At 31.4% G+C, this 21,544-nt stretch overlaps 1 protein-coding gene, 1 long non-coding RNA gene and 1 other non-coding gene across 3 annotated transcripts; 2 read left to right on the forward strand and 1 right to left on the reverse strand.

Annotated features, from left to right (window-relative positions):
- The first annotated feature begins 3,097 nt into the window (after positions 1 to 3,097).
- LOC124885508 lies at positions 3,098 to 4,409 on the forward strand. Its single transcript, XR_007042621.1, has 3 exons — positions 3,098 to 3,553; positions 4,092 to 4,154; positions 4,250 to 4,409. It is a non-coding gene; the product is annotated as an uncharacterized LOC124885508 (long non-coding RNA).
- A 2,059-nt stretch (positions 4,410 to 6,468) lies between these two features.
- LOC107878002 lies at positions 6,469 to 9,174 on the reverse strand. Its single transcript, XR_007042723.1, has 3 exons — positions 8,990 to 9,174; positions 7,862 to 7,945; positions 6,469 to 7,217 (listed from the first exon to the last, which is right to left on the reverse strand). It is a non-coding gene; the product is annotated as an uncharacterized LOC107878002 (transcript).
- Positions 9,175 to 17,969: 8,795 nt separating this feature from the next.
- Positions 17,970 to 21,049, forward strand: LOC107878001 (isoamylase 1, chloroplastic; the record flags this gene model as incomplete). Its single annotated transcript, XM_047393508.1, is given in 4 exon segments — positions 17,970 to 18,575; positions 19,992 to 20,174; positions 20,328 to 20,420; positions 20,897 to 21,049. Coding segments are annotated over 4 exon segments (786 nt in total), but the record flags the coding sequence as incomplete, so codon positions are not given.
- Between the last annotated feature and the right edge of the window lie 495 nt (positions 21,050 to 21,544).

Below are 21,544 nucleotides of genomic sequence, written 5' to 3' on the forward strand. Positions count from 1 at the left end.
CATAATTACTAAATCTGAATACTAATAACATGACATACTGATAACTGATTTAACTAATAACATGAGTGACTGTATCTGAAAGTCCTGAATCTAAAAGAACTAGCTGAGTTCCGTACTGTATCTGAATGGACTGTATCAGATAGTCCTGAAATCTAAAGAACTATCTGAGTTCTCGACTGATACTGAAACTGATGGGAAGTACCCACCGAACTGACATGCCCCAAATGATGCATTATAGCTGAATTAGGGTCAAATCTTTGACCTGATTGGAAGGGTGTAAATAGCGTGCCACTGGTAAGGACAACATGTGAGTGACCATAAGATAATAGGTAACTCTAATGAGAATGGTTGGAACCCTCATATAGCAGTTTAAGCCACCTCATCTACCCTCATATAGCAGGCTATGATGTCTCAACCTATGCTGGCTACATAGTTCTGGAACACAAGGATTGTTTCTAAGAATTACACCCTCATATAACAGGTAAGTTCCCACCCTTGGGCTTGCTTGGTGCTAATTTCTACTCCCATCTGAATATACACTAAACATGATTTTCTAAAACTGAACATTACATGATTTTCTAAAACTAAACATGGACTGAGTTACGGACTTTCGTTGACTGATGGAGTACTACTGATATCTCACAACTGACTGAGTTCATGAGATCATGGAGATTTCCTGAGTCATAAGACTGCCTGAAGTCTAAAGATCATAGCTTGACTGAGAGTATCGTGAAAACATGACATGGCTCTTGGCACACAGCTAATATTTCGGATACAAGTACCCCCAGGACTCGATGAAAGGAAACTGACCAAGCATAACTTACTTGAACATATAACTAACATCATAATCCATAATACATTTATAGAAGCATTCCATCAAAACATGTGATAGGCATAACTTGTACATGCATGGGGATTTCATGACAACATGCTAGTTAGGCACTTTTCCTTCATTTAGCATTAAATCACACATATAGTAGGCATGGTACATGTAAACATCATTGTACAATAATTAAACATCATGGTCACATTCTAATTTCATCATTCAAGGGTTTAGTCATAGGTTTGCATGAATGTATATCTATAATAATTAAACCCACATAGAAATTATCACCCAACATGAAGTAAAATTCAATTTCTCATTTATCAATGTGAACAAGAATAGCCCAATCATGAAATCATAAAGAAAATCCATAACTTGAAGTTGGAAAAGGGATTCTTGGACTTCATGGACGAAAGGATTCCATGAATGAACACTATGCATACCTGAGTTATATATTACCCTTCTTATTACTATTTGATTGGATTCTGCTTAATCTTTATGATTATTGTGCTCTTAAGGTTAGGATAAAGGGGTGATCTCCGGTCCATAGTGGGCTTGAGATAGTCATTACAACCAGGCCTAGGGTTGGGTCATGACAACAAATCCAATCTTTGATTTTTCATTGATCTTCAACGGAAAACACTAATCCTTCACTTGGGAATCACTCTCATGTATTCTTCACTCAAGATAGTACAGTAATGTTCAAAGATCATGAAAATGAGCTTAGAAAAACCCGTATTTAAGCCCCAATTCCACATTCGCTTCCACCTTGCTCTTGATCTGCTTGAGCAGATCCAAAGCAGATCAAGAGCAAATCCAAAGCAGATGGGCTTTTTTCTTTCACATTCGACCTCTCATTGACTTGAACGGCTCGCGCATCTTTCTTTTTCGACCTTCACCTACACAAATAAGCATTAAGTATGAGATTAACATCAAGTCAATGAAAAAGCATGATAATTTAAGCTTAAAAGGTACTAAAAAGTCATCAAATTGACGACTTATCACCCCCTCCCCCAACTTAAACTATTGTTTGTCCTTAAGGAATCGAGAAACGTTTAATGAGATAAAGTATTTAACTCAAATCCACCCAAAAAAAAGCTATACTAAAGGACTAAGCTAACAAAGCTCTACAAATACTTCTTAAACATGTCATGGCAATAAGTAAACAAAAATTTTCCAATAAGCACATAACCATGAAGCAAGGATGCAATTTTATATCAAATGAACCTGTCATGATTCGAATCAGGGCCTGCCCGCAACGGGTATCTCAAGTCCAACAGCGACCGGAGACCACCCCCATGCCTAGTTGAATGGAACATAATTCAAGTATGGCAGTTGAATTTCAAACATATCACAGCATGAATAATTATGACTCAAAATAAGTCTAGGAATTCAACAACAATTTCTAAGTTCACAGTAATCCACTAAGCCTCTAAACAAAACCAAAATCAATCTAAGTCGGGACATACCCCCAGTGATAGCTAAAACTAAACTAGGGGAAAGTATATGGCATAAGGAAACCAAAATATGAAATGAGATCTTTCAAAATATGAAAGCTCACCACTTCAACCTGATGGTCCGTCGCTGGGTTGACGGTCCGTCGGCCCTGACCGTCGCTTCTAGGCAAAATGGGGTCTCGCTATTTTGGCTGTGATAACTTGGGCAACGGTCCGTTGCAAGTTTGATGGTCCATCAACCTGATCGTCGCACCTTATCCAGAAGGTGGCCTCACTGTTTCCCTTGCGACGGTCCGTCTCTAGTCCGACGGTCCGTCGGCCTCACCGTCGCATCTGGGTGGTTTTACTGCCTTGTATATTTTGGCCATAACTTTCTCCTCCGATGTCGGATTTTGACAAAATTGGTATCATTGGAAAGCTAATTCAATTTTTCACGTGATAAAAAGTGAAAATCTTAAAAATACCACATATACAAAAGTAGATTTATCTTTCAAGGAAAGCTTCTAACATTCTTGAGATGATTTCTAATAGATATATCCATTACATTGTCATTCCATATAATTTAAATTTTATCACTTTTGCCAATAAAAAATTGAATAAAATTTGTCTCGATTGATAAATAGTATTGGGAAATTTACATAGATAAATGTAATTAGCCTCCCAATTTTTACAAAAAATACGGTACTATACCACTTTCAAAATATAGTAATAAAATCTTCATATAATATATGCAAGCCAACAAACTTACAAAATTAGAAATTTTAAAATTTTCTCTTCATACCTAGAATACCATTACAATCATCAGAGGATGAAAAAGTGCTTGTTCCCTTTAAAATAACACAATTTTCAATACGCATGTGTTTTGCTATGACAATAAATAAAGCACAAGGACAAACATTAGATTATTTTAGAATTTATTTACGTGAACTAGTTTTTTCTCACGATCAATTATATGTTGCTTTGTCGAGAGCAAAAATTTCCAACTCTATAAAAATATTGATCAAGCCACCTACTTCAGACAATGATGATGATCAATCGACCTATAAGGTTGTGTACAATGAAATCATTCAAAAAGCTTTGTTATCAATATATTGATGCTATTTTTATAGATCACTCTGCTTAGATTGGTGCCTCTCAAACTAAAGAATTAACTATTACAGTGTTGTGTCCTATTAACAATTTAGCCGTATTATTGACAAAGAAGGAGCTGCAATTAAAAGCGTTAAAGGGTTCTCATGCCAAAGAGTGCATTATCACAGTCATTTCCACTAAGGTATTGCTTTCTTTTTAGAATTCTTTAGTCCCCAAGTTGGTGAAATTTTGGCCTTTTAGAAGTCATCTTTCTTTTTGTACAAGTGTGTTGCACTGTTTATTGCTCCTGTCACTACTTTTGAAGAATTCGACACACACCTGTTGATATTTTTGCAGAGTCTAAGCAACATAATTTACCTCTGCTTTTCTTCTCTTTCATAATTGTGGAACAAACATTCACACAAAAAGCATCCATTTGTGGGATTTCACAGGGTATATGTTGTTGTTGTTGTTTTGAACTGACATTATTTGTTTTCATTTTAGTGAAATCAAATATCTCTGTTTCCTTTGATTCATACTTTTGTTGTTTAGTATCAGCGTTAATTAGGCCTACTGCCTGCATAGAGTGAAATTGTTTCAAATGATTCATATTAGTTTTTCTTTTTCTACTTGCTTCTTCACAATCAAATATTTAGGATGCAGTCTTTTTTTTCTGCTTCATTTACTCTTTATCTTTCTCCAGACAATAAGTAGGTCTTTTTTGTAATTTTGGATTACAGCTAATCTCTGTCAACAAACAGTTACTCAATTTATCCAAGAAAAAATTATAAAGAAATGGTTGTGTAAGTATGTTTACTTGATCTTCGAATGTGTCCATTTGTATATATGCTTTTACATAAGATGTGTGTAATTGCAATTGCTATTTATGGTTAAATAGTATGGCCTCTGCTCCTGGAAAGGTTCTGATGACTGGAGGTTATCTTGTTTTGGAGAGGCAGCAAAAAAAGTTTAATGTGTGAAGCTCTCTGAATTTTGCTAATATTATGACTGAGAGATATATATATTCTTTTACTTTTTGCAGTGATTAAATAAATTAATTAAACGAGTATGTATGGCCTTTTAAGTGAGATAACTATACACTTTCAATATGATATCAGAGTAGGCAAAAATATCTAGATTTAAATTTCATCGTTACTCAAAAAGCCAAATATATTTCCACATTGATGATAGTGATGACTGATGGGAGGGAGTATTATAACTTTTGTGATGTACATTTTCTTCGTTATTTTATGTATATACATTGAAATTACTTTTTATTGATATATATTAAATCTTGAATAATAAAAAATTATCCACATATTTGGCCCGCATCTTTCTTTACTCCTTTGCGAATCGAGGCTGATAATTGGATAGAATCTCCAACAATAAAGAAAGGGGTTATAATTATTTTTGTGCATAATTTTTAAATATATAATATTTTACCAAAATAAAGTAAATAAATTAAAATAAACAAAGTACTAAATTTTTAAAACATGTTAAATTCGAAAACATCATATGGATCAACAAATTACTAAATTAAAACAATAAAACATGCAAATTATAAAATGTCAAAACTATCCCGAATTTACGTGACACAAATATAATTTAGATAATCAATTAGATTCTTAATATGTTTTTAAATATTTTAAATTGTTAGCTATTATAATTTATAATATTTTTTATGTAATTTTCAAATAATATATGTTACTCTCCTTATCCAAATTTTTGTGTCATTGATATTCAATTATATTCTTAAAATAATTTAAGTTTTTAATTATTATGTTTTATAATACTTTTTCTTCTATTCCAATTTAAATAGCACCGAAATAAATTCGAGAGTCAAGCAAAATTTATGATTGAAGTATCGAAGAGGATATGTCCTAAATGACTTATAATACCTAATTAGAAGTGATATAGCAAAATTACTATGAGAAAATATTTATGAAAAAAATTAATTGATGTCATGTTATTTTAAAACATCAAGAATTAGTTTATCTTTTTATGTCAATTTTATTTTTATTAAATATTATTAAATTTTTAATACCTAAATGACTTATAATAATTACGTAGGGGTGGTATAGTAAAATTACAATTGAAGCAGCTGAAGTAGACATGTCATAAATGTCTATTTTACCTTTTTTTATTAAATATTATTAATTTTCTTATATGTAAATGTCTTACAATAATTAATTAGGGATAATATAATAAAATCATGGAGCAAACATACTTGTGAATGTTTTTAAATAAGTCTCATATAAAATGTCCTATTAATTTAAAACAACAAGAATTGATTTATCATTTATATCTATTTTATTATTTATTAAATAGTATTAATTTTTTAATACCTAGATGACTTATAATAATTAATTTGAGGTGATATAATAAAACTACGATTGAGGATCTCTATTTCCTTTGATTCATACTGTTGTTGTTTAGTATTAGCGTTAATTGGGTCTGTTGCCTGCATAGAGTGAAATTGTTTCAAATGATTCATATTAGTTTTTCTTTTTCTACTTACTTCTTCACAATCAAATATCAAGGATGCAGTTTTTTTTCTGCTTAAATTAGGGTTAATATAGTAAAATCACGAAGCGGTAGAGTGAAATTGTTTCAAATAATTCATATTAGTTTTTGTTTTTCTACTTACTTCTTCACAATCAAATATTAAGGATGCATTTTTTTTTTCTGCTTAAATTAGGATTAATATAGTAAAATCACAGAGCGGCTGAAACAGCAGACATGTTGCCGAAGAGCTGTCTGTTTCTTCACTCTTATTAATAGTAGTAATTTTTTAATACCTAGATGACTTATAATAATTAATTTAAGATGATATAATAAGATTGCAGCAGCTGAAATAAACATGTCATAAATGTCTATTTTATCTTATTTTAATTAAGTATTATTAATTTTCTTATATATAAATAACTTAAAATAATTAATTAGAAATAATATAATAAAATCACGAAGCAGCTTAAGACGAAGAGTTGTCTGCTTCTTCCCTCTTATTAATAGTAGTAAGTAATGCTTATGTATTTTTAAGCAACTCACGCTCCTACAAGAGTTTGAGAACACTTTGTTATGTCATGTGACATTTTAGGGTTGTTTCTAAATTATTTAGTCAAATGTAGGGGGATTCTAATAGTGGATATGGTTAGAGGACTAAAATAATAGTTCATGCCAAGTTTGAGGATGTCTTCAAACACTTCTCTCTCTATATAAATATAATTATACAAGTTCTTTTATATATATATTCAGCTTCTTCCTCAAGAGTTCCGCTTGCAGTTCTGTTCCGTGCAGCTTCGCACTTGTATTTATTTACAAAGTAACTAACACCCACTGCAGTCTGCATACAACAAAATCCGAAGCTGCTTTACCTCGCCCGGCTTGTTGAACGAAACAAAGAATCATCAGCAGGCGATAGTAAAAGAATAATGGATGAATAACTGAGCATTGGATACTGGTCTGCATCCAGAAAATGAGAATATTGTTTGGCTGCTATCTCTCTCTCCGGAACGTCATCTGTCAAGAAGTCAAATGGTGCTGGTTTGCCTGTGTCAACCAAAGGCTGCCATCTATAAGCAGGCCTATCTGGAAGTGTAATTGTTACAGGCAAATGGCTGGCGTTAAAGGCAACATATAGTTCTCCCTTCACTTTGTCGACCTGCATTTGATTCAAGCATGCACACAAATCAATCACTAGATACAGTAGTTAACAATTACAAAAAAGCTAACTTCTCTCTGACAAGGACATAAAAGATACTCCTACTCTATGAAAAACTTCTCTAAAATATTAAAAATTAGTACGTGTTGTTGTTTCCTCCCTTAGTGTGACCATATTCATCGCCCATATATATCATGGGAACACCCTGAAGAACCACAAATGAGAAAAATTAATTATAAGACGAAAATACATGTTGAGTAGGAACAACTATTTCGAAAAGAAGAAATGCATGAAATTATAGCCAAAATGGTAGGTAGGTTCACAAATCACAAAATTTAAGTTAATTGTTGAGTAATATTGTCCCACATTAGGTATAGCCATGTAGAAAGCCCTCCAGATGGGTACATAAAAGTCTAGGATTACTCTACTTTTTGTTGGATTCTCAGATCCTTTTTCATGGTATTAGAGCCAAACTTTACTAGGCCCACCTCACACTCGTAAATCCTGTGTCGACTTATATAATGTCAAACATCAAGTGTAGAGGGGCGTCAAAAGGGCTATGCATCTGTCTCAACTCCTTACGATTTTTGGTTGAACGATCAGATCCCATACAAATCTGAAACAGCCTCTCTACTTCTTTGGAGGTAGCGGTATGGACTGCGTACACTTTACCCTCCCCAGACCCCATTTTGTGGGAATACACTGGGTTTGTTGTTGTTGTTGATCAGATCCCATACAAATTAATGAGGAACAGGCAAAAGACAACCAAAATTCCTCCTGTTTGTCAACACATTGGTGCTTTTTTGTTACTTTCTGCTGAATTGCATCAAGAGGAAGAACTGAACTTACTTGGGAAACCATAAGGCAAAGGAAGAAGTTCCGCATTTGTCTTTTCCTCAATTTCTTCACAAAGATACTTGCAAACTCTCCTTCCTGCATGGAAGAAGTAACTTCTTATAACTGAAAACAAACAAGGCCCAGCATCATGGGGTAAGGTACTGCACAGGTCTTGATATCCACATTCAAAAACTTTTGGATGAACCCAGAATATTTTCACCACCCTCAACATTATCTAAATTTCCTCATTATCATACTCAAACAAGAAGATAGCCATGATGGAGCATCTCATACCAGAATTATATCAACTCACCCGAGGAATCGTTTCATGAATCCACTTCATACAGATATGGTATGTGATAAATTAAGTCGATATTAAATATTAAAGCTACATGTAATACAAGACAGTAAGAGCAGAAAACGTCAAACCACTTCAATATCACTTTTAAGTAAAGCTTAAGATAAGGTCTGAGCAAGGAAGTATATCATTTACTTAACAAAGAAAAAAAAAAGTCTCAGCAGGGAAGTTGAGTGGAATCTTAACTATAATAGGTCTAATCAAATTACTTGATTGGTTGAAGTAACTAATAGAAATTTTAACAGGGAAACAGCTACTAATAAGCTATGAAGTAATACTTATTTTCTTTTCATCAAGTTAAGTACCCAGAGTGATGTGTTTGCTGCATTCACAGAAACACCACTCAGTATTAAATATATTATGCTAAAAGAATATCAAGTAAAGCTACTTTACTAATTTAAAGAGAATGTCAGTGTTGTACAAAAGAGAAAGAAACTAGTTCTATTAGAACACACAAGATAGTAAATCAGGATATTAATGTAAGAAACATAGAGATGTTATGAACTGCTGCGAGAAGAAATGTTGGCAAAATCAATTACAACATCTAAATTATTAATAGCCAGACTGAGCAGAAGGAAACACAGATACCTCTAAATGCACGGATGTGGGTGCTAGTGTGCTACCATGTTAGACATAATTCAGTCTCAATCTCAGACCAACAGAAAGGAAAATATAGCATTTGAACTATTAGAACAATCTGCTTGTTACAGTGTGAAATCAACCATCAAGACAGCTCAAATAAATGAAAAGATTCAGAAGATATAGTAGGCACACTGATTTACCTCACCACAATTCCAACTATTATTGTGATTCTCCCCGTCTTTGTTGTCCTCTCCATTTGCCAAATTGTGTTTATTGTTGTACGTCACTAAATCAGCCAACGTAAAACCATCGTGGGCACACACGAAATTTATAGTGTTCCATGGTTTTCTTCCTCCTTTCTAATTGAACGGTTCAAAATCAAGTTAAACCATGTAATTTTTCATATTTAAAATCAAGATTATAAAGTGGGTTGAGGTTAATGTAATTATCAAGCCAAATTTCATTCAATTTTGGGAAACTCATGTCTCGCATTTCAATTATTTAAGCAATGTAATAATTCTGACCCCGAAACATTAATTTAAAACATGAATATTTAGTTTAATACATGGTATTCCTCAATCCAATTCAAAACTCACAATTTAAATCATATAAAAATTCATTCAATCAATGCCACGATATAAAATTTAAGCTCAGGGGAGAAAAACATGGCTGAAACACACAAGAAATTAAAGTTAATTCGAAGTTTGGGTCTCGGATAATGAATGCACTGTAAAACCCTTAAATGTTCTTGGATTTTGAGTTTAAGAGAGAAAGAAAATAATTTAATCTTTGAAAAGGGTAAAAAGACCAAAAGCCTCTTACTTCCAAGTGAAAAAAACTGACCCAAATTAAAACACTAGCGTGGCACGCCAATATCGCAGAGGTTAGTCTCCGTGCAACGCCAATATCGCCGAGGTTAACCTCCGTGACACGGCCTTATCATGAATCCTCATTATCTCGGGGTTCCAAAATGACCCCAAACCCCTTTTGAAAAATTTGAAACTTTTTCCAAACACCTTTTTAACATTTCTAAACATAATTCAAGTCAAGAAAATTATCACTACGCACGTTGGAGGGTCAAAAATAAAATGATCGAAGTTTTATGAGGTTTAACATTTGCATTCCCAATATTTTTTATAAATCAATTTAACGAAAACTTTGGTACATCTTTACTTTCTCACTCTATGAGTAGCTAATTCTTCATCTTGGGTTATGCATGAATAGATTGTGATTAGTGCATGGGTGTTGTTTATTTATCTTCCTAATTAACTATTTATTATGTATTTTGCATTTATTCTATGATTTAACTAAGAATTGGAGGTTGTAAACTCAATTATCTTTGAACACATATCATTCTTGAAAGAGGGGTATGGTTGAGATATAAATGCAAACAATAACTTAAATTATTTCATTTAATAGCATCTCTTAGACATAAGAATGTTAATTGAGGCAATAGACTAGTCAAATTGTTACACTTATGAGGTGTTCGAAAGAACTCATTTGTGAAACTTAGTGTTTTATTAAAAGATTGATACTAATACCTTAAAATCTAGCCTATCCATGGCTCCTAACTGAATTTGGATAAATTCTCAATTATCCATACATGAATTCACACTTAGAATTGCATAAACCCAAGGTTTATTCCCAATTAATTACACTCTAAGCATTTTTTACCTCAAGATAGTATTCTACAACAACAATAACAACAAACTCGATATATTCCCACCTTAAGATAGTATTTTAAAAGCAAAAAAAATTATTACTTTAAAAACATTCCATCTAATCCCCCTATTTTATATTTATTTTTGTTTTATACACATTACGGGTCAACTTCTAGTTGACTTTTAACACTTTCGAGCTTTAAATTTTGTGTCTTCACTCCTTTTGGATTGAACGCCAATCTAAGTTGGGTTATTGTATTGACAGCGATACACCTATCTAGGTTTGTAATTTGAGCATTATCAGTTATCTGATTTGTGTAGTTTTTTTGAATTTATAATTTTTTGTGGACTATTTTTAATTTAATTTTTAGTGGATTAAAATTTATCTTTTAAATATAAAATAGGAATTTCAATGCGAGGACACTTGTAGTCCTAACATGCCTGCCTCCCCTGTTATGCATAGATAAAAATATTTTGAATATATTTATAGATAGGCTCGATAATTTTTAATATGCTATAATAGTCTAATTCATTATTAAATTATTTTTATTGTATTTTAAAATGAAAGATCAAAAAAAATTGTCAACTCAAAACTTAAACAGTGTGTCAGCCAAATTTTCTCAATAGGTACCATGTTTTAGAAAAAGGATCAACAATACTCTTTCACTTTCATTTATTAGCTAAGTTTACTCCTCGTTATACTATGAGATCAATTTTATTTTTATGGGTCATTTGGTACACCGAATAAAAGAAATAATCTTGGAAATAAGTTTGAGATTTGAGTTTATCTCATATTTGGCAATGAGGCATTACTTAGTCCCAAGAATATTCTATTCTACCATTTATACTATAATGATGAGATTACTATCTCATGTGGAGGGTGGTATAAAACCTCACGGGATATTCCAACTTATGGGATATATGACATATCCTTACTTATCCAATTCGGTGTACGAAATGATCCGTTACTATTATAAAACTTGACAAATATGCCCTTTAATTAGATGAAATTCTCCAAATTAATAAAAATACACAATTTTACTTTAAATTACCCGATTATCTCTTTTAATCCGACCTGATCCATCTAACGATTTTAGCATGTCAAAATAATACTCAAATCTTATTTTCCCTAATTATTCAAATCATTGGAATGCGTGCAATTTCTACTAGGATTGAGATTTGAATTTCAAAACTTCAGAAAATTGTCTGAAGAATACCTTGTAGTTGAGATTATACAATTAAAAACTTGAAAATTTTGCAAAAATTTAAAGTTCAAAAAATTTGGGTAATGTCTTTATGGTCAATATTTGTGGTGCTTGTGCTTGAAGGTAAACTGATTGAAGTTTTCATTAATACATCTTGAACTTCAATTCAACTTCAGCTTGAAATTCAACCAAATTATAACAAAAACTTTAACAACTTCTAAGGAAAAGGATAATCCTAGTAAAGAACAAGATCTCTTAATGAATATCGAAATTTAATAGACATTTTCTTTTTTTGTAGAAAATGTTGATAGCAAAAAGACAAAATGGAGAGCGAGATAACTGATAGACAACAATAAGCTAATTATTATTTTCTTGAGCAGAGGAGAGACAATGTCTTCTATTTGTTGTAATGTCAAGTGTGATCTCGTTTAAAATTTTTCCTAAGTCATGATTGAATGTGAATGCAGATAGTTTTTCGCTGAAATTAAAAGATGGTGGATTTATATTTAGAGTTTAATTTGCATGAATTTAATTAATTTAGTGAATCGGGTTAGTTAAAAGATGGAATCGGATAGTTCTGAGTGAAACCATAATATAATGATAGAAGCAAAATTGACAACAAAATATAATGAGGGAGCAAATAAAAGTAAAAGGGTGTTTTTAATTCCTTTTTTTTTAGAAATGCTTTCTTTGGAGATTTTAAATTAAAAGAAAAAATAAGACCAAATAGTTTGTTCAATAATTTCACCCCTTGGTCGGTTGTGATTGCTATTGCTCTCTCTTTGCTTACTCCTTTTTCAGTTAGGGCGCATTTATTTTTATTAAGATTCAGACGTCTGAATCTGAATGTATATCTGAATAATTAAGATGTTGTCTTCAGATCTGAAATCTGAATGATTAAGACTATTTGTTTTTCAATATCTGAATATGCAAAAATTATTTATTTGCATATATAAGAAAATTTATAATTCAAATAAAAAATAATTATATATTAGAAAAATATTTGATTTAATACAATAACATTATTATTTGATTGAAAAAAATATTTATACTTGTTAGTGATAATGGAGATCATTTGTAACGGTGGTGGTGGTAATGATTGATGTTAGTGATTAGTAATATTGATGGTGATGGTTGTGATGATAGAGATGTTTGCTATTGTAGTGACTATTATGATGGTGGCGATTAGTAGTAGTGATAGTAGTGATGTGAAGTTGGTTGATATTAGTACTTGGAGGTGTTGATTATGATAGCTTAAAAAATAATGCAAGATGGTTGACGATATGTTGGTTGTAGCTGGAGATGGTGTTAACTGTGATGGTGGAGATGATTATTAGTAGAGATATATTGTAGCAATAATGATGATTGAAGTGGTGGTAGAGGTGGCAACACTTGTGATAATGGTGGTGGCCAAAAATATGTGGATGCTGATAATGTGTTAGTGGTAGTTAGCGGTGACGCTAGTTGTGATAGATGAACTGGTTAGTAGTTGAAATTGATCGATAGTGATTGATGATTGGTGTTGACATTGTTGGTGGTGATAGCGACATATATAATTAAATTAATAGAGGTGGTAGATATGGTATCAAGTGAAAATATTGATTAGTAGCAATTATGATTGTAAATGATGGTTGGTGGCAAGGTGGTGGTTGACAATGGTGGTAGTGACAGAGGTGTTTAGTGGTGGTGAATGATAATTATGGATAGAGTGATGGTGAATATTATCCAACACAAGAATACCTCTTAATGATTAAAACTTAGTTTCAGATCTGAATGACTAAGATTTATTCAAATCTACTAAGAGCCAAAATGTTAATGAAAAACAAATGCACTTAATGATCCCTGAATCATTCAGATTCAAACCTCCATTAAGTGCAAATAAATGATGACTTAGTTATGATTAATAAATAATGTATTATATTTAATGACTAGTGAAATTTGTCGCGCTTTGGGCGGTTTTAAAATGAATTAGTAAATTTTTTATAAAACATCGTTTATGATTTTAGTTCTATTAGTTGACGGAATTCTATTTTTTGAGTTAGTTGAAAGAAAATAATGTGAGCTTAACAGACATTATTTGATTTTAGTTTAAGTGTTTATTTAATAGATAGTATAACTTTTAATTTGGGGATCTAAATAAAAAATTCAGATAAATTTAAAAAGTTGCTTATACATTCGGCCTAAATGAAATTCATTGTTGATCTCATCTTCACTATCGTTATCACTTTTGATTGCTATCAGAAATAAATTAGCTTCTAAAAGATGAAACATAATAAAATCAAGATATTTAGTTCTTTTTCACCAATTTGCTCTAGAAATATTTCTAATGCAGTCTTAAAGTTTTATGATGTATACAACATTTAACTAAGGATATTTTAGATAAAGAACTTAATTTTTAAAATAAAATTCGTTAATTCAAGTACCCAAGCATAAAACATAAGGGAGTATCATAAAAAGCTTTAAATACATAGAGACATCATCAAAAACGTCTAATTGTTGCTTGACATGCATCAAATCAAAAAAGACAACTTCGTGAGGCTGGTCAACTTCACAATTAAAGATTAGGGTGGAGTGGTAAATTTTTTCATCCTTTTTTAGAAATTTTAGGTTCGAGCCTTAAGCATGAGGTCGCTTTTGATAGGGAGCGTTTTATCTCCATAATAAAATTTTCAACGTGAATCAAGATTAATTGTCTCTAATATAATTGTCGAACACTGAATAAGATATAAAAAATATCAAAGACAAACTATTTTCTTGCTACCTTTAAATAATAATGTTCAGTTAATAAACACATAAAAATTAAGATGTCAACTTGCAAAAAATAACAAATCAAAAATAAATTAAAAAAATTATAAACAAAATAAAAAAAATCAACACTACACACTAATTGTAGAAATTAAGAGGGAGAAGAAGAAATAGAGAAAAAATCTTCACATAAAATTATGTTAATGAAAAAGAAAAAGAAAAATAACAAACATAGAAAAATTTGAAGATAATTATAAAATGTTAAACAAATAAAATATTCAGATAAAAAAAAATTAAGTGTGTCATTTATTTAGAATTGAAGAGAATACAATTTAATATGAAGATCCAAGACTTTCATATGTACTATATAACAAATATATCCACAAACGGGAAAACTTGAGTACACAAACAAAACATGAACACCCAAGGCCCATTGAATATATGCAGTTGCCAAGTGTCATTCTTTTTATTTATTATAAAACATGTAGAAAATTTTATATGATAATCTAAATTTACTGCTTACATAAATTTGTTCGTATTTTATGTAATTGCAAAGTAATCTGTTGATTCACAAAAATAAATTAATATAAATTAATTTGAGATGAAAGAAAATTTTTTTATAAATATACATTCAAAGAAGAAAATAACCACTTAAAATAAAATTTGACTTACTGTATAAATTGTTAACCACAATATATTCTCTAAAAGTACTAATCATAGTTTGAAAACAATGCAAATAAAGTTTAAATAGAAAAGATAGAGTACAGTTATGTTTTATGTAAACGATTCAAAGAAAACTTTTTATAGTGATAAATTGATCATCGAAGAGCCAATTGAGGACCTTATTTAGCAACGAATGTTAATACTTAGAATCTTTAATAATTTAATAAATGAAACGCAAATAATTCATGACTCTTTAATGTCTCCTTTGAAGGCCAGAAAATAAAACGTTTTACCCGTATTAGTAACTCATATTCAATGCATTAAATTTCATTAATAAAATAAGTTTTCAAAAGAACCAAAAACATTGTACTATATTATGGTTTCATTCGTATGAGTTAAGCGGAGGGAACTCAAAATTTTTAGCGTAATTATTAGAATTCAGAAAGTCGTTCATTTTGTCTTTATTGTAACTATATGATTATTATTTAATTTATAATTAATTAGATATTTTATAATAATAATAAAAAATATCAACAAATAAATAAATAAATAAAAATGATAGCCTTAAAAATATGTCACATCATCAAATGCCTTACTTTCCTTTATATATACGGAGAGAGAGAAAGATATTTAGGTAGAATAGCAGAGATTTAATAGAAATCAAAAGTAACTTAAATGCATCGTTCTTTATAGTTTTCGTCAAAATATTTGATATTTTCATCTTTTTTTTTTTAAAAAAAGATACTTTCATCTTTCAATTTTTGATTTAATACCTTTTGACTTCTAGGATTTAGTATAATATGATATGATTATTATTTACTATTTAATTGCTTAGATGTTTAATGACATTTTTGTTTAGTATAGGGATAAAATAATAATTCAATTTCTCCAAATAATTATTACAAATATTATATTGAACTTTATAGGAGTTATGAAATAAAAATTAATTCAAATTCGTAAATCGAGATTAATTTTTTTTTTTATCAATTTGATGCTACTTTAATGACGTATTTAATTTTTTAAAAAATACTCAAACTTATATGTAATTCAAACAGAAAGTTAATGAAATACAAAAAATATGAGAAAAAGGTACCATAACCCAGCTCAATCAATTTATTTTATTCAAGCACTAAACAACCTAAATAATAATAATAAAAAATGTGATGGTCTAAAGGAAAAAATTTATCAATATTGAGCATTTCGCCTTAGATAAAGAAAATATAAAAGGTTTGGGATCACATTCACACATCCAAAATAAATATAGAAATCACAAAATTTACAAAAAAAAAAGAAATTGATACTTAGATCAAAAATAAAGAAACTATTACACTAAAAAAACTTTAGAATAATTGACTTCGACGTTAAGTTTGATTTCTTATTCTTCTACATATCATTTGTTTTGACACAGTTCCTATAATAAGAAATGAAAAAAAAAAAATAGTTGTTCTTTGTATTATATTATAGTAAACTATAGTAGTAGTAAAATAAAAAGAGAGGAGTGAATCTTCGGTGACAGTAAAGAAAATGAAACATATATATGCTCAGTCTAATGGAGATACGAACCGGTACAATAATATGAGTAATTAGGACACCTCTAATTTGATAGAGGAAGAAAGCCAAATTACTCCTAACTGCATCTTAGAAGATCCATTAGAATGCAAAGGTTCCTCTTGCTCAAATAATGTCGAGCAATTTCGATATTTCACACAATGGTCATATTTCAAAAATAAGAAAAAGGGCAGTGATTTTTCTCCTGGCCTTGTGCTTTCATTAGCAATAGAAGAAAAGAAACCCCTCAAAGATCTTCACTTTCTTGAAAATAAAACAATAATATATATTAGTCAAATATGCTCAAATGGCTTTTGCACTTTTAAAACTGAAAAAAAAGATCCAAAAAAATTGAAAAAAATATGAGTAATTAAGAGAATATAATTATAAATAAATATTAAATTTTTTTACATTAAATTGTGAAAAAAACTCAAAGAAGAAGACATATAAATGTCAATGGAGACCATAGAGGGGTGTCACATCACCTCTTCTATGTTTCATATATATATATATATATATGTATGTATATGTATATGTATATATTGATTTGAAGTTAGATTAGTTAGTTGAATCAATCTTTTATTAATTTTTACGCACCTTTTTTTTTTGTTCTCAAAATGGTGAAACGGGAAAAAAATGTATATACTTCAATTTATGTGCAGGGATATGATTCAAACTACTACAAATTTTGAATGGTAGTAACCAATCTTAAGAGTGCTAATGAAACATTTGTCAATGTAGAGACAATGAAAAAATATAACATCAACACAGTTGGCAATTTAGCTCCATTACACTTCATCATTATGTATTAAAAGAAGGGATTTAATCTGAAAAATTGATAATCAATGGAGTAATGTAGTTGCTTAATAGCTAACGCATAGTTTCAAAAGGGACTGCTCCTTAGGAGATGACTTCAACTTGAAGCTTGCAAAATAATTCTTACGTTTTGAAATATTCTTCAAAATAAAACAATAATATATATTAGTCAAATAACTAAAAAGCATAAGAAAGAAAAACTTACCTGTACCGGAATGGAGACCTAACAAGCTCTCTCTGAGACCTTTTCAGCGCAATGCCTATACTGAAGCAAAGATGGGGAGACTATGAAAGAGTATTTATAAAATAAAAAAGTGGGACACAAATAATTTTTGCACTTCTAAAACTGAAAAAAGACTAAAAAAAATTGAAAAAGATATGAGTAATTAAGAAGATATAATTACCAAATAAATATTAAATTTTATTAAATTAAATTATGAAAAAAAAACTCTAAAAAAAGTAGAAAAAAGATAAATGGCAATGGAGATCATAGAAGGGTGCCTACTCTATGTTTTTCTTTATGCAAATATATAGATTAGGAAAATTAAATAAATTATTTATTTATTTTATAAATTAAATATGTGTGATTGGAGATTCGAAAGGGGAACGGATGTATCGGTAGCTCTTTTGGAAACGTGCGCCTTTTTTCCGGTCGACAGTTACGCACTAACCCCAACACTCATCAGTATCTAAATTTCAGTGCCACATACATCACTCTCTTCTTCCTCAAATCCCTCCACCGAAAACCCAAACTCCTCTGCTACCTATACGTACACATTTCCGTTGTTCACATGGAGTTACTTCATTGCCCTTCTATTTCTACCTACACACCTAAACTCTGTTTCCAGAACCATCCTTTTTCGAGGAGAAACTATGCAGGTTTTGAGAATAAATGGAGAAAATCCAGGTCTTCAGTAATGATGGATGCTGCTGCTGATAGTGGAAGAGGAGGTGCGGCGGCGAAAACGACGGCCACTGTGGTGGTTGTGGAGAAACTGACCACAGAACGACGTCGTTTTGAGGTTCTATCCGGGAAGCCGTTGCCGTTTGGTGCTACTGCTAGAGATGGCGGTGTGAATTTCGCTGTTTTTTCGAGGAATGCAACCTCTGCTACTCTTTGTTTGATCACTCTTTCCGATTTACCTGAGGTAATTCTCCGATTAAAAATCATTACTCCCTCCATTTCCATTTCATTGTCCTGTTTTGACTTGGCACATAGTTTAAGAAAATAAATAGATTTTTGAATCTTGTGGTGTTAGATTAAAGATATGTTAAATATGCCAAAATGCTCTTTGATCTTGTGATGACATGTGAAAATTTGGAATTAAAAAATTTGGAATTAAACTGTTGCTCAAAAGGCAAAGAAACATTCTTTTCTAAACGGACTTAAAAGGAACAGATTGAAATGGAGGGAGTATCTTTTTTTAAGGTTCATCCTTTTGGTCAAAGTAGTTGATGATCTAGTGTTTACAAACTTCAATTAAAGGGATGCTTTTTCATGTCAGCAATTTAGGATTAAAATTAACATAGTTTCTTAGCTGTGCCTCATTCATATTCTATATATATTTTTTCCAATATTTGTTGAAGGGGAGCCTTGGAGTAACCGGTAAAGTTGCTGCCATGTGACTAGGAGGTCAAGGGTTCAAGCCTTGGAAACAGCCTTTGGCAGAAATGCAAGTAAGGCTGCGTGCAATATACCCTTGTGGTGAGGCCCTTCCCCGGACCCTGCACATAGCGGTAGCTTTAGTGCACCGGACTGCTGTTCTTTTTATTTGTAGTTTCCTGGAAGAAATAAGCTATATAACTGACTGTTTCTTCTGAAGTTCACATGTTCTTGCAACACTTTTTAAATCCGAATTTATAATGACTGAGTATAGTAGTACTAATAATAATATAAAAAATATACTATTGAAGTTGGAGGGAAGTTTATGCCATCAGGAAGTTCACTTCCCCTTTTCAGATTTTGATGTTTTATGATGTATGATATTGTATAAATGAAAATGCTCTATCTCTAGCTTAAATGAAGAGATAATATTTTTTCCATTGTGTTGCTATATCGATCAACAACTTTTTAAACCAAAAGTAATCAGGATCGGCTATACAAATAATCCATATCAATTGCTCGCCATTCAGGTTCATTTCATTCCAATAGTAAATTTACTTTTAAGACAAATTTGAAGATTTCTGAATCTCATATTTATCGTACACTTATAACTAGTTTCACCCTAACTAGTTTGTATCACTTATATCGTTCGTTGGCTTCTATTGTGTTCTCCTCTTAGTTAAGTCTGCATTAATTTTGAGAGATTTAGGTCCTCTTATGAAACATCCCTCTATGCATTTTAGGCCCTGTCATTGAGTTATTATACTGTGTAGAGTAGGAAATATAGAAGGGCTTATAACATAAATTCCTCTATAAGATTTCAGTATATTTACCCTAAGACATTTTATGGGATTAGTTATAAGATATCAGGCGAAACTTTATAAATTATATTCTTCACTACGCTACAGCAAATCTGGCTTGTTTGTCGTGTCAATTTTTCACCTCTTATTCACTCTTGCAGAAGAGAGTGACTGAGCAAATTTTCCTGGATCCTCTAGTTAATAAAACTGGAGATGTCTGGCATGTGTTCCTTAAGGGAGATTTTGAGAATATGCTTTATGGCTACAACTTTGATGGAAAGTTCTGTCCTGAAGAAGGACACTACTTTGACTCTTCACAGATAGTGTTGGATCCTTATGCCAAGGTCAGATAGTTATAAAGTAAGAAAGTTTTCTGTCAATATCAAGTCTATGCTTTCTTATTCAGACTATGTTTCATAGTAGGAATGACCTCTATTTGGCATTTAGCTATTATGTCCTTTTGGGCTGCACCAAGTCATTTTTGAATTTTCTTCCAGGCTACAGTAAGCAGAGGAGAATATGGTGTATTAGGGCCAGAGGATGATTGTTGGCCCCCAATGGCTGGTATGGTACCTTCTGCTGCTGATCAGGTGACTAAATCTATTAGTGTCCCACATAGTCGAATGTACAATCTGGTGCTTTGTATTTTTGTGTTTTGTTTACTTTCCCCACTGTCTCGGGATTGGCCATAGGGCAAAGGGTCCGGGGAAGGACCCCACCACAAGGGTGTATTGTACGCAGCCTTATCTTGCATTTCTACCGGAGGCTATTTCCAAGGCTTGAACCCGTGACCTCCTGGTCACACGACAACAACTTTACCATAAAATGTTGAAATGTCCACAACTACCAAAAAGCATCTTCGTGCTTGCTTTACATATAGAAAAATACTGGGTGGCATTATTACTGCCAACAACTTAGATGAGATATTGGAATATATGGTTTTGTTAGTTCAACATGTCTGTTTTACTGTTTGATCTTTGTTATTTTCAGTTTGATTGGGAAGGAGATACCACTGAAGGTGTTAGTTCAACATGTCTGTTTTACTGTTTGATTTTCGTTATTTCAGTTTTATTGGGAAGGAGATCTACCACTGAAGTTTCCACAGAGAGATCTTGTAATCTATGAAATGCATGTTCGTGGATTTACAAATCATGAGTCGAGCGGAACAAAATGTCCTGGTACTTATCTTGGTATTGTGGAGAAACTTGATCACTTAAAGGTGAATGCTTGGTTGTTATAATAGTATATGTTATAGCCTGTAAGCTTAGCATATGAAGTTTCTCAGGAGTTAGTTCTAACTTAACTGACATTATTAGTTCAAGAATAATTTTGGACACACCAAAATCAGAGGACATTTATGCAGATGAGTTTCCTCTTTCATCTTACTGATGGTCTATATTCGTGTATTTCATTGCTAGGTTTTTTGCCTTCTATCTATAGTTAAATGATGGACACTTGGCCCAAATTTTTCTCTCTATGTTGACGAAGACACGAGATCTACAGTTGTGAGATTAGATGGATATATCTTGTGCAAAATAGAAAAGTGAAGTCTTGGATGGACACAAGTAATATTTTTCCCTTTGAAAGTGAAAGTGAATGTTACCAGTTTTAAGAAAAAATAAATGCATAAATAAAAGTGAAGGAGTCAGCTGGTTATGAGGTGTAACAGTTGTTAATTTCATCAGATTTCTCTGAAAGATCTTCAACAATATTG

Source organism: Capsicum annuum, chromosome 7 (assembly GCF_002878395.1).
Source record: "Capsicum annuum cultivar UCD-10X-F1 chromosome 7, UCD10Xv1.1, whole genome shotgun sequence".
Taxonomy (NCBI): Eukaryota; Viridiplantae; Streptophyta; class Magnoliopsida; order Solanales; family Solanaceae; genus Capsicum; species Capsicum annuum.